At 47.6% G+C, this 27,332-nt stretch overlaps 1 protein-coding gene across 1 annotated transcript; it reads right to left on the reverse strand.

Annotated features, from left to right (window-relative positions):
• Positions 1 to 1,948: 1,948 nt before the first annotated feature.
• On the reverse strand, positions 1,949 to 26,650 carry LRRC2 (leucine rich repeat containing 2). Its single transcript, XM_036267557.1, has 9 exons — positions 26,591 to 26,650; positions 18,674 to 18,817; positions 15,795 to 16,002; positions 12,510 to 12,666; positions 9,648 to 9,784; positions 7,877 to 8,022; positions 5,755 to 5,910; positions 4,889 to 5,025; positions 1,949 to 3,732 (listed from the first exon to the last, which is right to left on the reverse strand). The coding sequence occupies exons 2-9, from the start codon at positions 18,796 to 18,798 to the stop codon at positions 3,683 to 3,685; spliced, it is 1,116 nt and encodes a 371-aa protein (XP_036123450.1). The 5' UTR covers positions 18,799 to 18,817; positions 26,591 to 26,650; the 3' UTR covers positions 1,949 to 3,682.
• Positions 26,651 to 27,332: the final 682 nt, after the last annotated feature.

Below are 27,332 nucleotides of genomic sequence, written 5' to 3' on the forward strand. Positions count from 1 at the left end.
CTCATCTATGTTTCTATCTCTCTCTCCCGCTCCCTTCCTCTCTCTCTAAAATCAATAAAGGAAAAAAAAAAAAAAAAAAACCCACGGGGGACCCCTGTTCTGAAGGACCACGTGTGCGCGTGTCTGTGCAAGGATTCTCACGAGGTTTCTGAAGCCGCGCGGCTTTTACAAAGGTTTCCGTTCTGATTCATGAGACTAACTTGAAGACTCTTCACATCTGTTTTTTACCTGGAAATAGGACTCCTTCGGTTTATGTGGCTAAAATTAAAGTGATAGTCCTTTACTGTAAATACGTCCCCCTCACCCGGCCCCTGCCCTCCGCCATTGCTGCCCCTCGGGTCAACACCCCTTGTTCCCACAGGCGCAGGGTGGCCAGGCCCCGCCCAGCCGGCACTGTGGCCACTCCCTGTAGCCATCTCTAGGACTTTCCATTTTTCAGAACTGAAACTCTACACCCATTAAACAGCTTCCCTTTTCTCCCTCCCTTCAGGCCCTGCTAACGACCAATCTACTTTCCCTTTCTATGCATGTGACTACGGTAGAGACCTCATATACTTGACTACACAGTATTTGTCTTCTTGTGTTTGGCTTACTCCACTGAGCATGTGTCCGCAAGGTTCATCTATGTTGCAGCATGTGTCAGAATTTCCTTTCTTTTTAAGGCTGAATAATAGCCACTGTATGTGTGGACCACATTTTGCTTATCCATTTATCCATCGATAGACACTTGGGTTGTTTCCACCTCTTGGCTTATGAGTAGCACCACTATGAACATGGTGTATAAATACCTTGAGACCCAGCGTGCAACTCTTTTTGAATGTATACTCAGAAGTGACATTGCTGAATCCTCTGGTATTTGTATAGTTAATATTTTTAGGAACTACCACACTGTTTTCCATACCAGATTCACCATCTTACAGTCCTTCCAACAGTGCACAAGGGTTCCAATTCTCCACATCCTCACCAACACTTATTTTCTGGATTTATATATGCCATACCAGTGGGTGTGAGGTGATATCTCATTTCTAGAAAATGCAACTTTTATGGTGCAAGTTTCTACTTCAAAGGAAATATCAGAAATAGTATTTGTACATCTCAGCAGAGAGAGAACTATTGGGAACACAACAGAAATGTGTGGATAAATTCTTCGGACTTGCAAGGTATTGTCAAATATTTGAGTAGTCTACATATCTATATTAGGTAAACTGCAGGAACTTCAATGTAATAATGGAACCGAAGAGATACAAGCACATGCCTACGGAACAAGCACGTAGGCCCTGGCCAGGTGGCTCAGTTGGTTAGAGTTGGTTAGATACACCAAGGTTGTGGGTTTGATCTCCAGTCAGGGCACATACAGAAAGCAACCAATAAATGCATAAATAAGTGGAACAACAAATCGATCTCTCTAAAATCAATCAATAGAAATTTAGAAAAAAGAAACAAGCACGTCCAGCAGCCCATAAATAGCTGGACATTAAGTGACCAGTGAGGTGGGAAGACGTGCCAGGTCATTAACATACACATCATGCAAAATTTTCAGACCTCTGTATTTCTGATAAGATGCAGACTCTACTTCAAAATCTTTCTGTATTTTGAATAAATTAATATCTCTCGCCCTGGCTGGTGTGACTCAGTTGGCTGAGCATAGTCCCCTGCACCAAAAGGTCACTAGTTCGGTTCCCAGTCAGGGCCCATGCCCAGGTTTCGGGTTCTGTCCTCAGTCAGGATGCATGAGGAAAGCAGCCAATCGATGTTTCTCTCTCAAACTGATGTTTCTTTCTCTCTCTCTCCCCATTCTGATCTCTCTAAAATCAACAAAAACATATTTTTTTTAAAAAAACAGTATCTCTGCAAGCATTATATTCAATAATAGATTTGTTTGGGGTATTACATAACATGAAATAATTATATATCAATGCAGTACTTTGTTTATATGAACACCAAAACAAGATTTTTGCACAAAAGACTGGTTTTATTGAGATAAAATTGACATAAGTTCTGAACAGTCAGCTTGTATGAAAGTCCCATTTCCTCCCTTTCAGATATATCTTCTATCTGACTATATATAGCATAACCTTGGCATGAAATAAAATTCCAAAATCATTCAAGTAGTACAACTAATAAATTTGAATTACACTGTTAAAGGGTTACAAAGAAAAATACAATTGTTTGAGATCCTAGTACAGTGATTTCTCATTTTCCTATTTTTTTCGTCTCTTCACCTACTTCTCAGAGTTTGTCTTTTGGTCGAAGCTACCCTTGAGTGTGGGTGTAGCGTGCTCTGCCTGCCTTCCATATGCTGAGGATGAATTATTTGGACTTAGGATTAGGCCTATCAAGACAAGATAGCGGGGTGTCCATAGGAACCTTTTTTAAATGCATGCCTCTGGGGACAAACTGATTTTTCAGATAAAATCAAAGTCACTTTATTTTTAGCCCAGATTAACGTCCAAAGAACCCAACTGGGTAGACCCACACTATCCAATATGGTAGCCACCACTGGCTGTTTCCATTTAAATTAAATTTAAATTTTAGTTCTTCAGTCACACCCGTCAATGATCAAGTGCTCATGATGCTGGACACACGGACACAAAAGATGACCGTCACTGCAGGAAGGTCTATTGGACAGTACTGGGCTAGATCACCTGGGAGCAAATTCGTATATAAATCTATGTGAATATGTGCACAATACTGTTTATTTGAGCCCGAGACGGTAGTATAAAGGAAGATAGTTGTGCAATTTCTCCATGATATGATGGGAGAGCCCCGGAGGAACCCCATCTTTGTCGATGTACAGCACAGTCTCATGAGCTCCCTCTGGGCCATGGCATCTGGGCCATGGGCAGAGCTCTCCTGTGGCCCCTCAAGGAAACCTGCCAGGGACTCCTCACCAATGTGGGTCAGTCATCCCAACGACAATATCTGATCACCCTAGAGGGGGTCCCTCAGGGCACTGCTTCTGCTCCCTGCTCTCAGGTGAGTTCCAGGACTCTGAGGTGCCCACTCAGGGCAAGATGACCATCCACACAGGCCATGCAAGGCTTCCCGTGACCACCACGCCCACCCTTCCTCCGCTACGGCTGCCAGCGTGCCACCTGAGCGCCCTGTGCCCAATGCATGGGCTGACATCCCAGCCCTTCTTTCTACCTTCAAGGCCCAGATTATACCTAAGGTCTCTCCTGAGAGCCCACCCTTGCAAAATTTAATTTAAAACATATGGAAATAGCAATTTGTATAAACCCAAGGACAATTATTCTCAGTAAAAGAAATAATGCATTAAAACTCCTTCGAAATCTCAAAAGAAAATAAATGACACGTCCAATACAGATGCTCTTTTCACAACCTCCTTATCCCTTGACTCCTGAAAACAGTATGATCAACTTCAGGATTTGGTCTAAGTTACAATTTTAAAAAATAATACATTCTGAACTATTAAATGTGAATCATTTGGAAACAAGTGTATGCAAATAAATCTTTAAATATCGATGTACAAACCCATTTATCAATTCCTCAGCCCACAGAGAGACGTATTCATACATTTGAAATTTGAAAATCATTTTTCTGAACAATTAGGACTGTGGTTTCTAGACTTCAAGCCATCAGACCTGGATGACCTGACCCACAACATAAAGATTTGCAGCTGCCTGGACAGGGAAATTCTGCAGTCTTCTGATGGATGGTGTCAAAGCTGAAGGCTGAAAGACACTTTGGTGGTATAGCTGGGAACAGATTCTGTAACCAAAGGAAAATATATACTCAACCATTCTCTATTTCATTATGACATGTAACTACATGGTTAGAAGAACAAAGACTAACTTGTGCCTTTTTCCTGTTTATGCATGCTTGTGACAGGAGGGAGGGGCTCGGCTTCCAGGCCGCCTCGGAAACAGCCACTGGGAAAAACGCATCCCACCTTTCCTGTCACCTCCGTGCTGCTCTGTACGTCACCCTGAGGGAAACCAGAACTAAGTGGGCTGACCTACTAATCTGCCATCTGTGTTTTTCCTTTTATGATTTTGATATAGGTATCGCTTGATTTACATAACAGATGACGCCCTGCCAGTGTGGCTCAGTGGACTGAGCGTCATCCCATAGACTGAGAGGCCCTGGTTTGACTCCTGGGCAGGGCACATGCTCGGGTTGTGGGCTCCCTCCCCAGTGGGGGGTGTGCAGGAGGCAGCCAATCCATGTTTCTCACATCAATGTTTCTATCTCTCCCTTCCTCTCTCTCTAAAAAAAAAAAATCAATAAAAATATATTTTTAAAAAATTATATGCCTGGCCGGCGTGGCTCAGTGGACTGGGCATCATCGCAAGGACTGAGAAGTCCCAGTTCTTTCCCAGTCGGGGCACACGCCCAGGTTTCCGGCTCGATCCCCAGGAGGGGGCGTGCAGGAGGCAGCCGATCCATGCTTCTGTCTCACATCAGTGTTTCCATCTCTCTCTAAAAACTCAATAATATTTTCTAAAAAAAATAATATTTTCTTTTAAATTATATGTAAGAGATGACTTTTTCTAATGTTGAATTTAAGTGGATTTTGAAATGGAACTTTGTTGTCCCATTAACCGGGATAGTCTTTTGTCAATGTCATTTAGGTAAAAACTGTGTAAATTAGTAATGCAACCGTCACATTTTAAGTGTATGTTTCTGTCAAATAGTTGATGGTGTATCAAGCATTCAAGCACACTAGGCAAATCAAATATTTTAAGGAAACGTATCTTTTGGGGGGGGAGGGTGGTAAATGGAAAAATAATTTACAAAGTAAACTGCCTGTAACCAATTAACATTTTGTCAACTTGACCTACATCAGTAAATCACTGATTTGTGTTATATGAGTTAATGGAATTTTGTATAGTCACTTAAAATATTTTTAATATGAGCAACCTACCTCTTTCTTTAAGATCTTCAATATAGGCTTTCATAACTTCTTTATCAAAATGTTGGCGATCTTGCTCACTTTCCCTCATTTCGTCACCATCTTGGCACTGGGTATTAGCAATAGGATTGTCCATAAGGTTTACAAATCTATTCAAGAAAACACAAACAGTATTATATTTTCCCCTGTACATTTTTAACTGCAAAATTCCTCCCATCAGAGGTCAACCTTTGTGGTCCTAAATCCCAAATTCTTACTTATTCTTGAAAGTCACAGCTGACCAGGTAAAATTAGCATCCCCAGCGGAGTCCCACTGCGGAACAATCCATCCAGATTATGGGATCAGTCCTAAGGCAGAGACTGTTCAGAGGCCTGATGGGAAAATGATAGCTACCCAGCCACGGACCGGGGGCAGGGGCAGGAGGCCGCAAGGTGGACAGTAACGCTCTCTCTCAGTCAGATCCTTAAAACCACATGATGCCTTACAATGCTTGATATTACTCCCAATTAGAGACATCAGTTCTCTCTCTGTTTTTTTTTTATCCTCACCTGAGGACATTTTTTTTGCATTTATCTTCAGATGGAGTGGGAGGGAGAAAGAGTGGAAGAGAGAGAGAGAGAGAGAAACATCGATGTGAGAGAGACACATCGAGTGGTTGCCACCCACACGACCCCAACCGGGGCCAGGGACAAACTGCAACCGAGGTAGTGCCCTTAGCAGGAACCCAACCCCGGACCGTCTGGTCCGCAGGCCGACGCTCTAACTGCTGAGCCAAACCGGCCAGGGCGTGACATCAGTTCTTAAACAAGACTCCAGCCGCTCCTCACTCCTTACTCGTGTCTGGAGGGGCCTCAACCAGGACCTCTGGTCTACTCACTTTAACGGCGTGGACGAGTCGCAAAGGGCAGTCGGGAGCTCCACCAAGTCATCCCCGCTGACGACTAACAGGGTGAGCTTCTTCAAGTTCAGCAGGGCGTGAGGAAGATAGGTGAGCTTGTTCTTGTACAGGAGAAATGTCTGCAGTTCTTCTAGCCTAAGGAGACGGAAAGGGGCCAGAACACAAGGACTTGGCTTCGGAGCAAAGTACAAATTAATCCTACTGGAAATCCTATCTTCGTTTGTTTTTTATACGTGACCTTTATGGGAAAAACTAACTGCAAACATTAAATAAATCAAGTCACACCAGGTGACACAACTTGTTTTTGTTTCTGTGTGATTTCGTTCTGACTTGATTGCCGTCTGAAGACACAGACACAGCAGCAGCAGCAAATCGCACTGTCTACGGTAGCCTTGGGGCCAAAGACATCAATGTGTCCTTCCAATATGAATGTCTGGCCGCTGGACTGTACGCCCGAAACTAATGCAAAACAATGTTGAATACAAACTGTAATCGAAAAACTTTTTCTAAAATATCAGTCCGTCCTTCCAAGTGTCTGCCTCATTCCAAGGGTGAGCAGGGCATGGGAAAGAAGCCATACTAGAGTTGGAGTGGAAATGAACAAACTTTGGCAAATGTTCCCCTCTGTATATCTTGAAAGCACAGCTATTCCTCTCTCATCACATTTTCTAACTTTAAATTGGGGAGAAACCTGCAGAGAGAAAAGGAAACGAGCCAATTCTGCTCCCACTGTGTTTTACTGTTTTCCATTTTATTCTAACTCAGTGACCGCCCCCTGTCCAGTTCATTCCTTTGCAAAACCTCGACTGATCCCATAAATATTTCACAAAGTTCCACTTGTGTTTCAGACTAATTTCACAATTGAATCTCACAAGCTGAGAAAGCCTCATACATATCAGATGTACCAGGAGCAGGAGATGGCCTTCAGGAGTCGGCCACTCAGCTTCTGTGTCCTGACAGCTTACTTATGCTGCTTTGTAAAGAAGGTGTGGATTCCAGGAGGCCAGAGGTTTTGTTTCATTCACCACTTTAAACCCAGCCCACTCTCTGGGCCTGCCATACTGGAGCCTAATAAGATTGGTCGAATGGCCCTGGCCGGTTTGGCTCAGCAGTTAGAGCGTCAACCTGCGATCCAGAGAGACCCAGGTTCGGTTCCCGCTAAGGGCACGTACCTCAGTTGCAGTTTGTCCCCGGCCCTGGTTGGTCGTGCTGGTGGCAGCCACTCGATGTGTCCCTTTCACATCGATGTTTCTCTCTCTCTCTCTTCCTCTCTCTCCCTCCCACTCTACCTGAACAAAAAAAATGGAAAAATGTCCTCAGGTGAGGATAAAAATAAATAAATAAATAAATAAAAGAAGAAAGATTGGTCGAATGAATGAATGAATCTACATGATTCGGTATAATACTTATTTTTAAACATGAAATAGCTGCAAGGACAGAATTTGAAATACTAAGCATCCCATTTTGTTTGAAAGATTATGTATAAATAAATCAATAAATGAAACTAATAAAAAGTATCCTCACTGATATTCTAAGCATAAAGTGATATGTTTCTATTCCATATGTAATAATTTTACCTTTCTACTTCTGTGGAGTAAAGTTAATGATACCATTCTATTGGTTACCAAAGTAAGTTCACCAAGACAATGAAGATTTGTTCAAATGCACACATACAGGGTGGGCAAAGGGATGTTTACAGTTGTTCATGTGGAATATAATATAATAATTAATAAACAATAATACAAGAATAAACAAGAATACAAGAGTATGTTTTGCATACTCACAACTATAAACCTACTTTTGCTCACCCCTGTGTGTGTGTGTGTGTGTGTGTGTGTATACACACACGTATGATATAGACTAAAAATGGTCTTATTATATAAAGAACCAAACTCATTTCCTGGAATCAGTGAACTCTGGAAAATTCATTGATTTCGAAGAACACTTCTATGTTAAGCAAAATTCATTGATTTCGAAGAACACTTCTATGTTAAGCAAAATTCATTGATTTCGAAGAACACTTCTATGTTGAAGATGTTAATGGGGTTTAAGACATTAGTAACTAATTCATACACCTCACCTTCAGAATGCGAGTAGCTACCTGTCTATATCTTGCGGCAGGTCACTCAGGCTATTGTTGCTGATATCCAACCACTGCAAGCTAGACATCCTCAGGACACAGATCGGGACACTGGAAAACTTGTTTGCTGAGATATCTACGAATGTAACTTGCTTCAAATTACTTAACTAGAAAGGAGCAACAACATATTCTAATTACTTTTGTAAGAGAGGGAATTAAGTTCGACCAATAATTTTTTGATTGATGTCTCTTCCCAAAGGCATTCCTCTGAATATATGCAAAAGAGAGCAAAACAGTATGCATTTTGGGCCACTGTGCTAAATGTTGGGGTGCTAAGATAAGTAGCACATGGCTGGCCTTAAGGAGTTGGGGTGATTTCATAAATAAGCAATGCAAATATTGTAAATGGGCAAGACAGAATTCTTAGGGGTGATGGAAATATCCTAACTCTGGACTGGTGAATTTTATGGTATGTAAATTACATCTCAATAAGGGGGACAGGGGGAGGACAAGAAGGAACAGAAAGGAGGCTGTTGTCCAGATGGCAGACAACACAGGCTTAGACCAGGGTGTTGGTTGAGCAGTTCTGGGCAGTGGTCAGACACTGAACACGCTCTGGAGGGCCTGCGCAACAGGACTGACTGACATGGATATGGGGCATGGGAGCAAGGTCAGAGGTGACTTGGCTTGCTTCCAGCCTGAACATCTGAGAGAAGATTGAGCCATTTTCTAAACTGGGGGAGACCAGGGACTGATACAGTGCAGGGAAGCATGACCCTTGGCAGTGTCCCCTCACCTGGACCACTGTCGGACGTTTCCTGGGGCAAGATGGATGCCGATAGTGGAAGCAGCCACTTCCTCCCACACAGAAGTTTTCAAGAAAGGAGATTAACACCCCTTCTAGGACTGTCATCAGTGGCCAGGGCCTGGTCAGAACCTCACCAGCAACACCATTTTTAGCCTGTTCATTATCAGCAGGATCATCAGATCCTTATCTCTCTTTAGCACAAGAAGCTTGTTGAGTTTTATTTGGCAATTAAAACTGTTCACTTTGCTGGCCTGGCCAGTGTGACTCAGTGGTTGAGCGTGGGCCCATACACCAAGAGGTCACCAGTTCGATTCCTGGTCAGGGCACATGCCCAGGTTGTGGGCCAAATCCCCAGTGGGGGATGTGCAGGAGGCAGCCAATCGATGTTCTCTCTCATTGATGTTTCTATCTCTCTCCCTCTCCCTTCCTCTCTCTCTAAAGTCAATAAAGAAAAAAAAACTGTTCCCTTTTTAATCTGCTCCATTTTATCAGAAAATGATTTAAAATCATTTCTCCAATGAATACAGACCAAAAGAAATTAATAAATATTTTTTAATTAATAGACTTATTAAATCCTATCTGTAGGACTACTTTAGTTACCTATAAGTATATACATTTTTAAAAATTATACCCCCTTTATTTATTTCTAACTGTTTTTAATTTATTTCATTGTGTGGATAAATAAATCGGAGTCAGGCAACATATATTAAATAGGCATTAAATTAAAATATCTTGCATGAAAACAGAATTTTTTGCCTCATTTTCCTTTGATGGCATTTCTGAACTTAAACTCGGGTCCTAGATTAGTGTAAGAACATTTTAAAGATCTTATAGTAGCTGGTAGAGGGTGACTGAAATGTCAGGAGAATGTGGCATAATAAAAATGAATTTCATCTTTTAAAGCTTCTTCCCCGTGTTATGGACCATTCCAAGTCATAAACCAAATAAAAGTAAATCATAGTGCAAAAATGTTTACTTTCTTACTTCAAAGGGGAGCTCCGCTAACTCTAGATTTCCAGAACAATCCAGTTTCTCTAGATTCTCACAGTCCCCCAGTTCTGGAGGGATGCTCTGCAGGCGGTTGAACCTCACGTTGAGCTCCTTCAGGCTCTTCAGACAGCCTGTCACCAGGGGAAAAAAATGAACATCACAGTGTAGGTCCTTTAAGGTCTTTTACGAACAGAAAACAAAACAAAAATGTAAAGCCTTTGTATAAATGATGAGGAAGGCATCAAACACAATTGTTATTTTGTTTTTTAAGTACTTTTTCTTAAATGTCTACTCATCTGTTATCCTGAGATCCTGAGTATTTTGATTCTTAATCAGAGCACTTTTTTTTTCTGACTCTTCACCTGTTTAACCCTCCATGAAAGCGTAGGCGAGGTCACCGCAGGGTCAGCCCCCCCCCCCCCCCCAGCACCGAAGAGGCAAACCACTCTGAGATGACCTGATGAATGAAGTATCAGGCGACGAGTATCAGGCGACGGCTCTGGAGGGCGGCACAGCTCCCAGGAGCAGTGACCAGCCAGGGCCTGTGGGGGGCTCTACTGGGAAGTGAGCTAGGTACCGAAATAAGCACAAAGCTTCATGTCCATGTGAACGATTCTAACAAGTCGATTGTTTATAGACTGATGGAATTCACTTATCTTTGGCTTCATATTTACATTGATTGAATTATGATATCATGCTTCATAAAGAATATGCTTTAAGCCCGGCTGGTGTGGCTCAGTGGTTGAGCATCAACCCATGCACCAAGAGGTCGTTGGTTCGATTCCCAGTCAGGGCACATGCCCAGGTTATGGGCCAAATCCCCAGAGGGGGGCATGCAGGAGACGGCCAATCAATGTTCTCTCTCATTGATGTTTCTATCTCCCTCACCCTCTCCCTTCCTTTCTCTCTAGAATCAATAAAAAAAATTAAAAAAAGGACATGCTTTAAAAAAGAAAATCCCACCCTGGTCGGTTGCTCAGTGGTTAGAACATCGGCCTGCGAACCAATGAGTCACACATTCAATTCCGGCCAAGGGCATGTACCTCGGTTGCTGTTCATCCCCGGCCCTGGTCGGGTGGTGCGGGAGGCAACCAGTCGATGTGGCTCTATCACATCGATGTTTCTCTCTGTCTCTCTCTCCCTCCATCCCGCTCTATCTGATGATAAATAGAAAAATATCCTCAGGTGAGGAATAAAAAAAAGAAAACAAAAATCCCTTTCACAGGCAGGAAGTGAACACACTAAGAATAACAGGCAACCATTGAATTGATGGAGAAACACAGCATCCCAAGTCTGCCTTGACTGAATACACACAGAACCAGTCCCAAACCAGAAACAAGCACAAAAGCATATATAGTCAATATTCCAAAAATCACACCATGCATGCTCAGGATCTGAACACTTTAACATGCTTAACTTAATTTTTAAAATTGGGAAACCAAAATTATTGTTTACTTCTGCCGAGTAGACAGTGAAAATACAAATGTCTTGCCATTTTATAAACGAGAAAGGGAAATATACGAAGACAGTATGTTGGAGGCAGAGCCATTTCTGAGTCAATTTTGTTGGTCTCGCTGTTTGTTAGAAGACAGTGGTCATGCGGAGGGACCAGTGGCCTCACTCCCACCCGCGAGCTTATAGTCAGGTATTGCAGTCAAAGCAGCAGATGGAGAAGGGGCTGATACAAAATAAAGGCTGTTTCTCTTCCGGGGAGGACTGGGGAGCACAGGACTCCTCTGACGATTCCACAGCCACGTGCGGATACAAGGAGAAGTCTGCCACCCGAAAGCAGCCCTCACCCACCACGCTGGCACCCTGACCTCAGACTTCCAGCCTCCAGGGCTGTGAGCGATCGATTCCGTTCATTTTATTTTATTTTATTTTATTTTATTTTATTTTATTTTATTTTATTTTATTTTTTTATCCTCACCCGAGGATATTTTTCCATTTTTTGTACAGATAGAGTAGGAGGGAGAGAAAGGAAGGGAGAGAGAGAGAGAAACATCGACGTGAAGGGACACATCGAGTGGCTGCCACCCGCACGACCAACCAGGGCCGGGGACAAACTGCAACCGAAGTACGTGCCCTTAGCGGGAACCAAACCCGGGTCTCTCTGGACCGCAGGCCGACGCTCTAACCACTGAGCCAAACTGGCCAGGGCTGATTCCGTTCATTTTATAGCCAGCGGTGAGCAAGACTGCTCTTCACTGGGAGGCGTCACCTCTTCCCAGCCTGAGTAGAAAGGTGGCCGAGGCCTTGTAGTCTTGGCACAGCGCCAGAGGCCCAACGAGCCACCCTCTGTCTCACACCAACCCTGGTGATTTTCACATGAGCGTGGCACACACTGGTTCTAGGGCACGCATTGTAGATGGGACTCTGGGCAGCCCCAGACCTTTGCCCCACACCCCGAGAGGAAGGACTGCAGCAACAATCACTGTGGTCTTCAACAACAAAGAGATTGAAAAGTATAACATTTTGATCAAATAGACATAATCAGCTAAACTAAATGTATCAATGGACTAATTTATGGGAACGATATGCTGTATTTTATGTTTACAATAAACGTATCATTGCAAGTACAACTGAAAGAAAATAAAATGTTCCCAAACACAGCATTGCTCACTCATGAAATTTCTAGTTTCTGAGCATCTGGAAAACGTATGTGCTGAGTTACTCAGGTGAGATCATGGCATCATCACCCAAGGGGGACACTGCAGACCAGCAACTCTGGGAACACAGGAAACGGCTCTGCCCGGCAACTTCCTGGAGCGGGGGGAGGGAAGCGGTTCTCACAGCAGCATCACCTGTCCACCAGCTGCCTGCTCACCAGAGGCCTGGCTCTGCTCAGAGACATACCAATTTCAGCCGGAAGGTGGGAGATTTGGTTTTTTGGCAGATCCAGAATTCTCATCGCCTGGAAGAGCTCGATATAGGTCGGAATGGTTTGAATCAGAGTATTGTTGATGTGCCATTCTTTCAGGTGTGTCTGCTCCTTCAAGGAATCTGGGAGCTCCTGCAAGAGAGAAATAACAGCAATCGGCACTAGGTCCTCGGTATGGCCGAGTGGGGTGGTGGCACAAAGCTGAGGAAAACCATGCACTTATTTAAAGAGCCAGAAGCAAGAGAACCTGCTTGAGAGCATTCGACGTGCCGGCCAGCTCTCCGGCCATTTCAGAAAGAAAGCAGAGACGCTGCGGTTACCATGACTCTCACAGTTAAGACACTAGCCCAATTTCAAAACTGCTCTGAAGTCGTAATATTACTCACATCAAATGCCTGGTCAACACAGACAACCAGGCTCACCTACAGCCACAACACGTCTTATTAATTTACAACATGCCAATTTAACACCTAAAAATACAGCCTGTTCATGCATTCATTCGATTGTTTGATTTGGGCCGCACTTCCCTTCCTCTGTAGTTGCTTTTACAAATACTTGATAGCCCGGCTGGTGTGGCTCAGTGCTTGAGCATCGACCCTGCACCAAGCGGTTGCCAGTTCAATTCCCCGTCAGGGCACATGCCCGGATTGTGGACTTGATCCCCAGTGGGGGGCATACAGGAGGCAGCCAGTCGATGTTCTCTCTCATCGATGTTTCTACATCTCTCTCCCTCTCCCTTCCTCTCCCTCTCCAAAAATCAAAAAAAAATTTTAATAAATAAATAAGATCTGGAAACAACCCAAGTGTCCATCAGGAGATGAATGGATTAAAAAGCTGTGGTAGCCCTGGCCAGTTTGGCTCAGCGGTTAGAGCGCCAGCCTGCGGTCCAGAGAGACCTGGGTTCGGTTCCCGCTAAGGGCGTGTACCTCAGTTGCAGTTTGTCCCCGGCCCTGGTTGGGTTGTGCGGGTGGCAACCACTCAATGTGTCCCTTTCACATCGATGTTTCTCTCTCTCTCCCTCCCATTCTATCTAAACAAAAAATGGAAAAATGTCCTTGGGTGAGGATTAAAAAAAAAAAAAAAAGCTGTGGTACATGTACACAATGGAGTACTATGCAGCTGTAAGAAGAATGATCTCTTATCCTTTGAGATGGCATGGAAGGACCTGAAGAGTATTATGCTAAGTGAAACAAGCCAAGCAGAGAAAGAAAAATATCACATGATCTCACTTATTTGTGGAATATAATGAACTAAACAAACTGCTGCACAAAATTAACCCAGAGACATGGAGGTAGGGTACAGACTGACAAGCCTCAGGGGCCGGGGGGGGGGGGTTGTGGGGGAAGAGATAAACCACACAACTTGCATGTATGCATGACCAATGAACATAGACAACGCTGGGGATGGGGCAGAGTGGAAGGGGAGGAGGGTGTTAATGGGGAGAAAATGAGAAACATCCGTAACAAAAACAAATTAATAAATAAAAAATTAAAAATAAATAAATAAAAATACTTGATAAACACCTAACATTTACTGGATCAAATTTCTAAATGTTTTTATGAGTCTACAGACGGGAAAGAGCAACAGAAGGCAGTGAGGGTTCCAGGCTAGGCTCCACAGTTGTCCAGGTGAGCCACCTCCCTCGGAAGTGACAGAGAGGAACATTCAGGGGTTTCCAAGGCCTCCCCTCGCTCAAGTGTTCTGGGACGAACCAGTCAGGGTGTGGAGAAGTGCTTAGACTCGAGGTGGCTATCTGTCCGCTTGAAGACATCCAGTTCACCGAGTGCAACCTCTGTAAGTGAGCTGAGCCCAGCACTGAAGGGATGGAACAAAGATGAGGACACGAGTCCCCTGACCACAGGGCATGATAAGCAAACGGTGGCAGATGCGCAGGGGGGAGATGAGGGGAGGAGGGGGGAGGTCAGTGGGGTGGAGGTGGCAGTCAGGAAGTCCACAGTGACCCCTTTGCTTGTCACTTGGTACTTATAATGTGCTTTGCGATCAATGCTACTGGATCTGCGGGTTAACTTACAAAATTATTTTCACCCTAAATATGATTTCTCATCAGTCCCATTAGATAGGCAGAGTGAGCATTATTCAGGCCCATTTGAAAGAGGAAAATTGAAACCCACAGACATTTAAATGAGTCACTGAGGTGAAGGACCAGATGGGTAGTTGCAGGAACTAGTGCATAAATGAAAATGCAGGCCCCTTGCCAAAAATTATTAAGAATTTTCAAGCCTGGCTTGTGTGGCTCAGTGGTTGAGCATCAACCCATGCACCAAGAGGTTACTGGTTCAATTCTTGGTCAGGGCACATGCTCAGGTTGTGGGCCAAATCCCCAGTGGGGGGCATGCAGGAGGCGGCCAATGGATGTTCTCTCTCATCAATGTTTCTATCTCTCCTCCTTTCCTCTCCCTCTAAAAATCAATAAAGAGAACAAATTTAAAGAATTTTCAAGACGGTGACAGCAGAGCCTTCAACCAAGCATGGGGCCCTTCTAAGCACAGCACCCAGCCCTGGCAAACCATCTCGGCCCCTCCAGATCTGCACTCAACGCACACGAGACCAGATGGTGTTCTCCTAGGGCTGAGCCAAAATGAAGAGCTGGCTCACTGGGGAGCTGACCCCAGGGTCATCAGAGATGGAGGGCGGGTCCCAGAGAACCCTGTCCCACTGAAACGGACAAGCCGCAGCCCACTGGCCCACCGCACGCCTGGCTGCTGCTCCAGCCAGGAGCCCGCAGGTGGAGGCAGGCCTCTCCGGGCAAAGCAGCAGGTGCGGGGGCAGAAGCACCTGTAAAGGCCTGAGGAAAGAAAGAGGAGACCTTTGTCCTGGCCTCCAAGTCTCAGAGGAGCAGCGGCTGGCTCCCGGGGCTGCAGAAATTCCTCTGCTGCTGTTCACACTGTGACAGCACCCTCACCAGCCACTGAGGGGGTTAGACAGGTGAAAGGCTCCGTTTGTTAAAAATTTTTTAAAAAGCAAGGAGTTCTTGCAAACGTCTGGGGGAAAGGCGGCAGCTTTAAGCTATGTAAAGGCTACGCCATGCTGGGGAGGGCCGCTGGGGATGGGATCCAGGTGGACCCCGCTGCTCCTCCCGGGACCACCCTGTCTTTCGCGGAGGAGGAGACGCGGGAACCCGGTTCGGAGCAGATGCTCTCGAGGCAAGAGCGCTGCCCGGCCAGGGCCCGGGCCTGGGCGCCCCTAGCCGCCGCGCCGCGCAGCCTCCCCCGGCTGCAGACCGCTGCACGGCCACTCACCGTCCAGTGCTCCCCCGAAAGTTCAAACACAAACGCGCTGCTCCCTTTGCCCCTGTCCCGGGAAGGTGAGCTCTGCCGTAGGAGGGAGCTCTTCTCCAGCTTCTCCAGCAGCCTCGCGCTGGTGTCCACGAAGCCATTCCTGCAGTACGCCGCCTGGGGCACGCCTTTCCTCCGGCACTCCGCCACGAAGTCCCACTCCTCCTTGATCCTGGAACGCCGGCACAGGCGCGTCAGCCGCCGGCCGCCCTCACCGGCCGCCCGGCCCTGGGCGCAGGCGCCGCCCTGGTTCGGGCGTTTTCCCCGCCCCTCTGCGTTCTCCCCGCCCCCTTCCTCGTTCCCCCCGCCCCTCTGCGTTCTCCCCGCCCCTTTCCTCGTTCCCCCCGCCCCTCTGCGTTCTCCCCGCCCCTCTGCATTCTCCCCGCCCCTCTGCGTTCTCCCCGCCCCTTTCCTCGTTCCCCCCGCCCCTCTGCGTTCTCCCCGCCCCTCTGCGTTCTCCCCGCCCCTCTGCATTCTCCCCGCCCCTCTGCGTTCTCCCCGCCCCTTTCCTCGTTCCCCCCGCCCCTTTCCTCGTTCCCCCCGCCCCTCTGCGTTCTCCCCGCCCCTTTCCTCGTTCCCCCCGCCCCTCTGCGTTCTCCCCGCCCCTCTGCGTTCTCCCCGCCCCTCTGCGTTCTCCCCGCCCCTCTGCGTTCTCCCCGCCCCCCTGCGTTCTCCCCGCCCCTCTGCGTTCTCCCCGCCCCTTTCCTCGTCCCCTCTACCGTGGGGAATGGAAAGGAAGCGTCCAACCTCCGAGTTGGAATTAGTAGCAACTTTGACTTTAGTTAGATAGAATTCCTGGCTAAAATGTCTCCCAAAATTACCTACGCATTTAATTACAATTTCCTGGGATAGCAGGTGGTGCCAACCCAAGTTTTTTGAAAATGCAAGAAATTTGCTGGTCTTTCGAGAACGTTTGGATAGAAACATATAGGCAGCCCCAGTCGATAAAATACCTGACTTTAGAAGGTCGCCCAGCAGCCACCGTGGCAGATGTTTTCTCCTGCAGGTGCACCTGTTACTCATAAACTCCAGGTCCAGTCAGACACTGGAGCTGGCTCAGGACCCTTCAGCACCCCCCCAATACCCCCCCCCCACGCTCCTCAGTACTTTCTTATTGCTAATTTTCTGACCTATCATTTAATAACTTTCCACATTGATGCCTTACTCTCCGCAACTTGACCATAAACTGAGTGATGACTGTGGACCACATCTTGCTGCCCTCCGGATGCCAACACAGTCATTAGAACAGTGTTTCGCATGCGTGGGCCTCTCTCCATGTAGAGATTTGATATCTGCCTGGAGCCTTTACAGGCTAATATTCTATGAGGCACAAAAAAACAAAAACAAGATTTGTTGTAGTTTTCCTTCAAAGCTATCAGGCACAGACATTGTCTCAAAATAGGTGGCCCTCTTTGATAGGAAGTTGGTGCATTCCATTCTCTGGAAAGCATCCAGACCCTACTCAGGGACTTGGTGGCAGGCAGGGTCAAGGACCTCTAGAAGGGGGCAGTTTTAGAAACAGGCTGCAGATACAGTCCCAGTCTCTACATGGACAAAGGCAGTACAGATGCTAAGTGACCAGTGAAAAGAAGTTCCAACTATCTGTGATTACAGCATTACGTAAGGAAAGGGCTTGGGCAAGTTATGTAGGACCCAACTTCCTTGTCTTTAGATTCGGTATAATAATAACCACCTGAAACAGCCATGATGCTTACTTACAGTAGCAGCTTAGTTATCAAGCATGATCAAAATTGGTGTTTGTTCCATCCAAACAGTTCGTAAAAGAGGAGCACCAAGAATAAAGAGACATTCACACCTTACCATTTGTTTTTAATTTAAAGCATAGAAATATATCATACTTTGCCAACTTGATATAGGATCATGGACTTCCCTCAAGAATGGGTGTGCCCATCGGAATCTCATTCTGCCTTTCCTAAATAAACGACGCCCATAATGCATCACCCAGGAGTTCCAGTTTGGGTTTCTCTACAGGAAATAAAAATCACAGACATGCAGCCCTGACCGGTTTGGCTCAGCAGTTAGAGTGTCGGCCTGCAGTCCAGAGAGACCCAGGTTCGGTTCTTGCTAAGGGCACGTACCTCGGTTGTGGTTTGTCCCTAGCCCTGATTGGTCGTATGGGTGGCAGCCACTCGATGTGTCCCTTTCACATCGATGTTTCTCTCTCTCTCCCTCCCACTCTATCTGAATAAAAAATGGAAAAATGTTCTCAGGTGAGGATAAAAAATAAAATCACAGACATGCAAAACCACCTGGGTGTGCAACCTTCCTAGCTTGTCATATTTTCACCAGTCTTGTATAGTGTTCATTTAATTGTGATTCAAATTTAGTTTTCATCAACATGATGACTCTCTTTTACTCATATTTCATGAGTTTACATAATAGTGGTAAGCTTACAAATCACATCTTTACAATGGAGTAGAAATGGCATGAGCACAGTGAGTCTTATCTAGCTTTCAGCTCACGGATGAGGGCTGAAGTGCCTGACAGAGCAGCCGTCACATGGCTGGCTGGGGGTGGAGAGCAGCCGACAGCCGACAGCCTCCTGAGCCACGAGGGGCTGTAGAGGCCGTCATCGGGTCATGGCTGCCTTCCCGATGCTAGCGCCGTGCCTGGGACGTGTGTGGGTCCTCACAGCTATGGGTTTTTCTTTATAGAAATCGAATGTTCATTCTCGCAAGAGCGTGAAGGTTCTGAAATTCAATGAGCAGGTGTCCCTGACAGTGAGAAACCCCAGAAGAAAGAAACACCCCTCCACAACACCACTGTAGTCTGCCCGGGTCCCTCTTCACTAAAGAAGCTACAAGCAAGTACAGAAAACATACTTTTTCAATGCGCTTTTCTCGAGTCTTTCTGCCTCCTTCTTCTGCCAAGCTTTGTGCTTCTTGACACGTGTCTCCCACAAGCCTCTGATGACAGAAATGTCGAATACAACCACTTTATGTCCCATTTTGGAAGCACAAAATTACCTATTAAAAAAAACACACACACACATATATATGTCAGTTTCATCCACACACAGAAGAAAATCATTTTACCGTGAACTTTAAAATGAAATGTGAATGAATCAGTTGTCCTAAGTGATGATGAAAGGCCTTGTTAGTTCAAGGATGGCAGTTTGCTGGTGTTCTTAAGGTCTCTGTGTAAAAGTCAAAGTGCAATACTCACCCTGGGGTCATCTCCTCGAAAACATCACACTTGTCTCAACTGAATTGTGGGTTCCCAGAGCTCCGGGGCATCCTCAAGTTTCATGTTCCCATGTTCTATTGAATTTAGTAGTATCTAAACTTCCCAGTAGGTTGCAACATACTCAAGGGTCAGTTTAATGAGTTCATTAGAAAAGACACACACACACACACACACACACACACACCAGCCACCATTAAGTAACAAAAGTAAATGTTGCACAAAGGCCCGCTGAGCATTTTTCCTCCTGGGACTGACCACACAGCCTGGGGACATGTTCTGTGAGGTTCCCCTGCAACATGAACCCTCCTAAGCTGCTGACCTCTGTTTATGTGGCACGGACAGCCCGCCAGCCAAGAGTAATCAGAGCCAGAAGAACCGCCCACTGTCCAGACTGTGCATGCTCTAGCTCAAACAGTCACGGCTCAGATTCTGTTTTGGAGTTTCTTTTATTTTCTGAGGCCAGTAAATCCTTGAGAAGTAACCAGATTTGTACACTAACGGCCCCTGCATTAAAAAAGTATTGCTCATTAACTTGGAGAAATGTAATTCAAGTTCCCATCTTAGAGGAATAGTCTCTCCTTGATGTCTTTCTATTCTATTTTTAGATAGTTGTAAATCAATATCAGTCTGAGTATTTTGGTGGGAAAGAGTGTATCCTGTCTGTCATCTGACCTTGTTCACCATTTTCCATGTTTTGCAAAGTAGAGAAAGGGGTTCTGTTCTTCGATTAAGGGGTCTTGAATATGCCAGGATTCAAGTCAGGGTCTTGCCTGTAAGGTGTTCAGTTTGCAAATGTGTGTGATGAAAACTGAAGAGTCTAAGAATAGTACGGGATGACCACATTTGCTAGGGACCTATGTCTAATGTCCAGAGATCCTGGGAGGCTAAGAGACACCAGCTTCTAAATGCCAGGTCCAGCCCAGCCTCTGGTGACTTGTATGGGACAGGACTGAGTCCAGGCCTCCCTAGACAACCAAACAGGTGACTCTGGCCCCTGGGTGGGCACTGAGATTGGGAAAGTGACCTTACAAGAGCCCATGAGTCACTCAGGACAGGTAGGAGACCCTCCCAACCCAGAAACAAAGCCGCAGTGGGGACCAGAGAAGAGGCAGATGGATGTCAGGGACAGATGCAGGTGCCAGTCACTAAGCAGCTTAGGGGAGAGAAACTGGCACCTTTACGGAGGTAACCTCTTCTTTGTAGCATAAACTCCAGTCAAAACAATGTTTCAGGCAAACACATAAATGTAATTTCCTAAGCATGAACTTTCTCCAGCACCACAGAAGTATCCCCAGGATATATTCCACCAAAGCAGAACACAGAAAAGTTCACCGACAGGACCCAGTCTGGAGACCCTCCAAACAAATACAGCTGTCGCTCCTTAGAGGACACTTCACAACAAGCGACTCCCCCAGCACCATTCGATCGCACAGCTTTCGCCCGGGCCCTCACCGGACTTGACAGCCCAGACCCAGGCTCCAAGGGGACGAGTCCAGCTCCCCGATGGAGACCTGGCTCGGCCTGGTTGTGGCAGAATCTCCGGAACCAGCCTTCCTAGATCTGGCTGCACTGTCCACAGCCCCAGAGCATCTTGCAGAGAAGAAATGCGGGGACTGTGAGAGAAGGGAGCAGAGCAATGACGTCACTCACTGCAACAGAAGGGAGCCTGGGGCACAGGTGTCCTGTTGTCAGGCTCTGGCCTCTCAAGTGCTTAGTGGCCCAGGTCCTGAGTGAGAACCTCAACCATCAGAGACTCTCAAAGGTTAGATTCATAGTAGAAAAGTAAATTCCTGCTGAGCAAACCTGCTTTCCTGCAGGGGTCAGCAAACTTCTTCAGCAAAGGACAAGACAGTATCCATTCCAGGCCTTGCTGGCCAACAGGCCAAATCAAAGATATTATGTGGGAACTTACTTCACAGAAGAGAAAATTCCTGGCCTGCCCCTCCCTGCTGCCTGGGGTGGGCCTGCCCCGGCAGTGGGCATGGTTCCAGGCTTCCGCCCACTTGCCACCTGCTGGAGACACTCTCCAGACAAGAGCTACTGGCCCGAGAGGGAAGGCCAGCAGGCCAGGACCACAGGGCCAGGGGACGGGGAACTGCAGCAATCAGTTGCACTCTCTGTCCCAGTGACACCCAGATGCCTGAGTGTCATCTCAAGTTGGCCAGCGGGCTGAAGGCTATGTGACTTGCTAAGTAACCAACCACCTAATGCCTGGCAGTTGCCAACAGCAGAGTCTCCAACACAAATGGCAGCCAGCATGGGCCTTGGGCAGCAGCCAGACACAACTGGCCAGATAGACAGGAACCGAGAGTCGAGGGGGGTGGACAGAGAGGGATCTGTGACTTGGTCTCCATGGCTCACAGTGCTGGCTTGTGCCAGCAGCATCCGTGTGCCACATAAAAACGCGTGCCAGGCCCGTGGGTTAGAGTTTACTCTCAGCTTTAGTGAACAATAAAATATAAAATACTTTGCTTTGGTAGATGGGATGGCTTTAAACTATACCCAGTAATTTGATTCCCTGATGTTCTTCCCTTCATAAAGGTAGAGCTTAATTCCTCTCCCCTTGGGCAAGGGCTGGACTTAGTGACTCACTTCTAATGAATAGAATGTGATAGAAGTGATGGTATGTGACTTCTGAGACTAGGTCCTCAAGGTATCCTCTCTCTCTCTTTCCCTTTCTGTTTCTTTCTCTCTCTCCCCCTTTCTCTCTCTGTCTCTCTCTCTGTCTCTCTCTGTCTCTCTCTCAGCCACCCGGTCGTGAGGATGCTCAAACAGCTCTATGGAGAAGCAACTAAGGCCTTTTGCCAATAGCCATGTGAACAGAAGCTGTCCTAAAAGCAGATGCTCCAGCCCTAGCCAGGTAGGCCAGTTGGTTGGAAATCATCTCGATACATCAAAGTTGTGGATTTGATCCCCAGTTAGAACACACACAAGAATCAACCAGTGAATGCATAAATAAGTGGAACAACATATTGATGTTTCTTTTTCTCTCCCTTCTTCTTTCTCTAAAATCAATCAGTCAATCAATAAAAGCCGATCCTCCAGCGCCCCTGCAGATGACTTCAGATGACCTTAGCCCTGACCAACATCTTGACTGCAACCTCATGGGAGACCTTGAGCCAGAACCACTCAGCCAAGCCACTCCAGATCTCTGACTCTCAGAAACTGTGAGATAATGCATGCTTGTTGTTTTTGGTGTGTGTTTTTGTTTGTTTTGTTTTTGTTTTTTTTATCCTCACCCGAGGACATTTTTCCATTTTTTTGTTCAGATAAAGTGGGAGGGAGGGAGAGAGAGAGAGAGAGAGAGAGAGAGAGAGAGAGAGAGAGAGAAACATCGATGTGAAAGGGACACATCAAATGGCTGCCACCCGCACGACCCAACCAGGGCCGGGGACAAACTGCAACCAAAGTACATGCCCTTAGTGGGAACTGAACCCGGCTCTCTCGGGACCCCTCTAACTGCTGAGCCAAACTGGCTAGGGCTGCATGCTTATTGTTTTAAGCTGTTAAGTGTTGGGGTGATTTGTTATGTGGCAATAAATAACAAATATGGTGGACAGTAAAATACAAGGCACTTATAAAAATCAGCCTATTTTTGCCCTGGCCAGTTTGGGTCAGCGGTTGTGCGTTGGCCTGTGGACCAGAGAGATCTGGGTTCGGTTCCCGCTAGGAGCACATACCACCAAAAAAAACACAAAAAACAGCCTTATTTTATAGTGGCATCTGGTATCTACGTATCCAGCTGTTTTCTTGGACATAACCACTTGGAATGTCGCATACATATCTCAAAGAAACATGAATCCTTCTAAATTTACCCGTTTAGAATCAATCCATCCCCAATGGCCTAATTTCCATCTGGAGAATAACTCATATTTATCTGGAGGGCACTCCTCTATGCTTTGTTTCCTCACTCTGCCCACCCCCGTGCGGACATGCGCGCTCGCTCTCTCTCTCTCCCTCACACACATCCAATTCATCACTAGTGGTGAGGGCATGCAGTTCTCACCACCAGGTAGTGTCACATCTGGCCTCAGTTGTGCAAAAATCACTGCTGGTCTCCTGCCTTCCCACTCGGTCACATCCAATGCATTTGTCACACAATAGGGACAGTCATTTTCCAAGGAGAACTAGATCATGCTTCCGCCTGGCTCACGTCCTCCAGAGACTCCCTTTGGAATCACAAAGAGACCCCAGGTCCTCACAGGGCCCAGTAGGACCCGGGCCGTGGTGTGCCCTGGCCAGCCCCTCCCCCTCACCGACTGCGCTCAGTGCTGGTCCCGCAGCTCCCTCCCGCAGACTGCTCACCTGCTCCCTCTCCTGGACGCTGTTGCTGTTCTCTGGCTCCCCCACAACCCTGAACTCGGCTCCAGTGGTCCAGTGTCCTCACCTCCGCGTGGCCTTCCCGCCTCTTCACCTGGAGCACATCCACCTGTCATTGTCTCTCTCAGACTCTGCTTAATTACTTCACAGCACATGATATGATTTATTGGATCTTTTCTTTAATTAAATTTTATCTGTCCATGGACCAAGCTGAGAAGAGCCACACTTTACGGGCAGGAGCAGCCAGCTGGGAGGCCCCAGACTTGGGCTCAGAGACTGGGCCCCTCAAATCAGGCCCCTGACACTGAGCAGCCACCCAGTAAACGCTGCAGGGCTTCAGGGCTGGGGGGCTTCAGGGGCTGCAGGGGCTGTGGGGCTGCGGGGCTGCGGGGCTGCAGGGCTGCAGGGCTGCGGGGCTGCGGGGCTGCAGGGGCTGCAGGGGCTGCAGGGGCTGTGGGGCTGCAGGCCCGGGCTCCTGCTTCTGAACCTCCACACAGGAGCCTGTGCATTGGGCGGTTTACTGCTTGTTTCTGTTCTTTGATTCCTGGGGACCCTGCACACCTGATGTTTATGGGCACTCACTAGATGCAGAAAGATGGATGCCCCTGCCTCTGAGTTCTCAATCTAGAGGGAGAACAGATCCTGAAAGGGATACATTTCAACGCAGCAGCGTGTGGATCCGACACCAGAGGCTGCAAGAGCTGCCGTGGGAGCCCGAGGAGGGGGGATGCCCTCAAGTGGGGGGGGGGGAGTGTCCATGAGCCCGGGGTGGGGAGGGGGATTGGGGATGGTCCAGAAGGGGAAATAATTTTTCATGCTTTCTCCCCAACCCAGGCATGTCAGGATCACTGTACAGAACCATCCACGCTCCCAAGCCAGAGTGCATGACTGGAAAAACGTGTTCCCTGGCACCAGAACACATCTCCACTCAGAAGTCATATGACAGGGTTCCAGGCAGGAGGCGGGCCAGTCTGGTCACCTTGTCCTCTCCTGTCTTGTCAAATGATAAACTGCCCTGGCCTGTGTGGCTCAGTTGGTTGGGCATCATCCTGTGCACCGAAAGGTTGCCAGCTCCATCCCCAGTAGGGGGCGTGCAGGAGCAGCCGATAGGTGTTTCTCACACTGATGTTTTTCTCTTTCTGTCTCTCCCTCTCCCTTCCTCCCTCTCTAAAAAATCAGTAAAAAAAATTTTGAGAGAGAGAGGAAGGGAGAGGGAGAGAGAGATAAACAACAATCCGCTGCAAGCCTGCAACCTGGGCATGTGCCCTGACGGGGAATTGAACCAGCGACCTCTTGGTGTATGGATCGATGTTCAGCCACTGAGCCACACTGGCTGGGAATATAAAAAAATCTTTAATAAAAAATGATAAACTGGACTAGGGGGCTCGAGGGTTGGGACAGCGCTAACATCTGAGAGACTCAGAGGTAGGAAGGACCTGGGCAGTTAGGGAGGAGATCCAACAAAGTCCACAGTCCAGGTGCCAAGCCCTTCTTGGGGCTCCCTCTTTGAGGTCTGGAGAGGGTCAGCAGCAAGGGGGAAGGGGGGAGGGGAAGGAAGCTGGTATCAGGGGATCACCAGAACCAGCCATGGGGAGAGAGGCCTGGCTCCTCCCTCCCCACCTGCCCCTCCGAGTCCCCAGGGTCTCTTTTCCCCTTGGGCAGACCAGCTCCAGGCCTTCCGAAGCCTTCTTCCAGGTGCATCTGCCACGTGAAGAAGACACCTGTCATCAGCCTTGCTGGACCCAAGGGAATGGCAGTAACCAGTGGGGACACCAAGGTACAGTGGGGACCGTATGGCAGACAAGGGGCTTTAGTGGCACACAAATTCCATTCTGTCTTCACATAAGGCCACTGCCTGGACCCCAGAGTGAGTTTTGTGATAGAAACAGTAGGGTAAATTGGGGCTAACTCTTCAAGTGAGGTCAGTATAGTCACAATATTTCAACCAAATTCTGAATTAAATTACATTTTATGTCACATGATCAGGGTTTCCCTGGGGACACCCATTATTTTTATTGTAATTTATTAAACTAAAAAGGGGGGGCAAGGCTGCAGATGGGATTAAGAGGACAGTCTGAGGGGGCCTGCCTGGGCTGGAGTCCTGCCTCCCACACCTACTGCTGCATGTCCCTGAGGTGGTTACCTAATCTCTCTGAACTTCGGGGCTCCCCTCTGGACACAGGGTGTAAAGCAGCACAGAGCTCACAGGATCGGTGACAGGGTCACACATGATTATTGTGTCAAGTGCTTAAGACAGTAACTGGCCCCTAGTAAACTCAAAAAGTGTCAGTTATTAGCCCCAGCCGGGTGGTTGGAGCATCATCCAGACACCAAAAGGTTTCGAGTGCAATTCCCATCCAGGGCACATACCTAAGTTTCTGGTGCCACCCCTGGTCAGGACGCATTCAGGAGACAGCCGATCAATGCCCCCCCCCCCAAAAATCAATTAAAAAATCCTCAACTGAGAATTTTTTTAATGTCAGTTATTTTGAAAAAAGAAAACAAGACAGACACTGTCACCAATTAAACATAAGATAAAAACGAGCGGTTCACGCGCACCTGAGGATTTTCTCCCTGCCCGGTTAGCAGACTGGTTGGGAGAACACCCAGCCTGAGTTACGGGAGAGGATTCGGTCCAGCAGGAGAGCCGCCAGCACAACGGAGCTGCTTACAAAGGCGGACAGCTCTCCTCTGGGTGTCCGATCACTTTTTTACCCTCATCCCCAGCCAGGGCAGGAGACAGACAGTCTCTGGGAGGAAAGACTCCCAGGGCAGTTGTCAGTCATCCCTTTCAAGGCACTGAAGAAGACACAAGTTGGTTTATCTCCCCTGGACAGCACTTGGGACCACAGAGGTTTGAACTCAGCCTTGGGGCCCGGGGCAGTGCGTTGGGAGTACCCACTAACCAAGGAGCAGGAGACATGGGGACCGAACCACAGCAGCAGCCAGGTCTCCTCCGTGCACCCCGCCCCCCCCCCCCCCCCCCCCCGCCCCATTCAATTCCAGTCCTGGCCCAAAATGCAGGTCACTGCGTAATCCCCTGCTCTGTGTGCCCCGTTGGGGATGTTCACCAGTCCTGCCACGGCACAGTAGGAAAGACCTACACGAGGAGCGCACTGCCCGCATCCTCCCAGCAGGTGCCACACAACGCCAGCCTCCCGCTTCCCTCAATCCCCCCGGTTTCAGGAGCAGCCACTCGCTGGCGCCCCGCGCCCCCTCCACGGGCCACCTACCGGTGACTGCGCCGCAGCCCGACCCCTGCCCGCCGCGCCACACGCTGGAGCCAAAAGCGCTCCGACTGCCCCAGCTGTGCGCTAAAGGGCTATATTTGTGAGCTGCAAACATGATCTGCAGGACATGTGCTGATAGGACTATCTATTCTCTGTGACTCAGCCCAGCATGAGACAAAACAGACCTGGGACGAGGGCTTGGCACAGCGCAAATGACAAGCCGGCCAGTACCAGCCTCTAACCCGGGATTATCTGCACCTCCCGGGCAGGTGGCCCGGCCTTCCCACATTGGAAATCCTGAAACGTGTTGCATAAAACAGGCATAAAAGGGACGGGGTCCGCGTCTGAGCACTCTCAGCTGGGAACCGCCCGAAGAGCGGTAGAACCAGGTGACCCAGAAAACGTGAAATGTTTTTTCAATGTTTGGAGCCACAGATGTGCAAGGTCTTGATTTTATTCTCACGTGTGTGTGTTTTGTTTGGTTTTGTTTTGTTCTTTTTAATGTCTTAAACCGTATGTGATTTTAGGTTCTCTTTAGAGATTTTACTAACTGGGAAAATATGATTTGTTCATATCCAACACTGTGACAATTTGACAATTAGTTAATCATCAGGTATTGAGCACCCTGCCTCAGTTCACACAGCCCCTCACCCTCATGGCAACACCCCTCACACACCTTCACCCTGAACAGAAAAACACCTTTGTCTAATATATGCACAATAACTTTAATTACAAAATGCCTTGA

This window comes from Molossus molossus, unplaced genomic scaffold (genome assembly GCF_014108415.1).
Source record: "Molossus molossus isolate mMolMol1 unplaced genomic scaffold, mMolMol1.p scaffold_m16_p_18, whole genome shotgun sequence".
Taxonomy (NCBI): Eukaryota; Metazoa; Chordata; class Mammalia; order Chiroptera; family Molossidae; genus Molossus; species Molossus molossus.

What these genes read in the sequence shown, in the direction of transcription:
- LRRC2 (XM_036267557.1), bottom strand. Translation starts at nt 18,798, where the DNA reads ATGGGACATAAAGTGGTTGTATTCGACATTTCTGTCATCAGAGGCTTG. An exon ending in CTGCCGCAAGATATAGACAG is followed by an intron (nt 5,911 to 7,876) that starts GTAGCTACTCGC and finishes CCGTCTCCTTAG; the next exon opens with GCTAGAAGAACTGCAGACAT. An exon ending in TGAAGATCTTAAAGAAAGAG is followed by an intron (nt 3,733 to 4,888) that starts GTAGGTTGCTCA and finishes CTTTGGTTACAG; the next exon opens with AATCTGTTCCCAGCTATACC.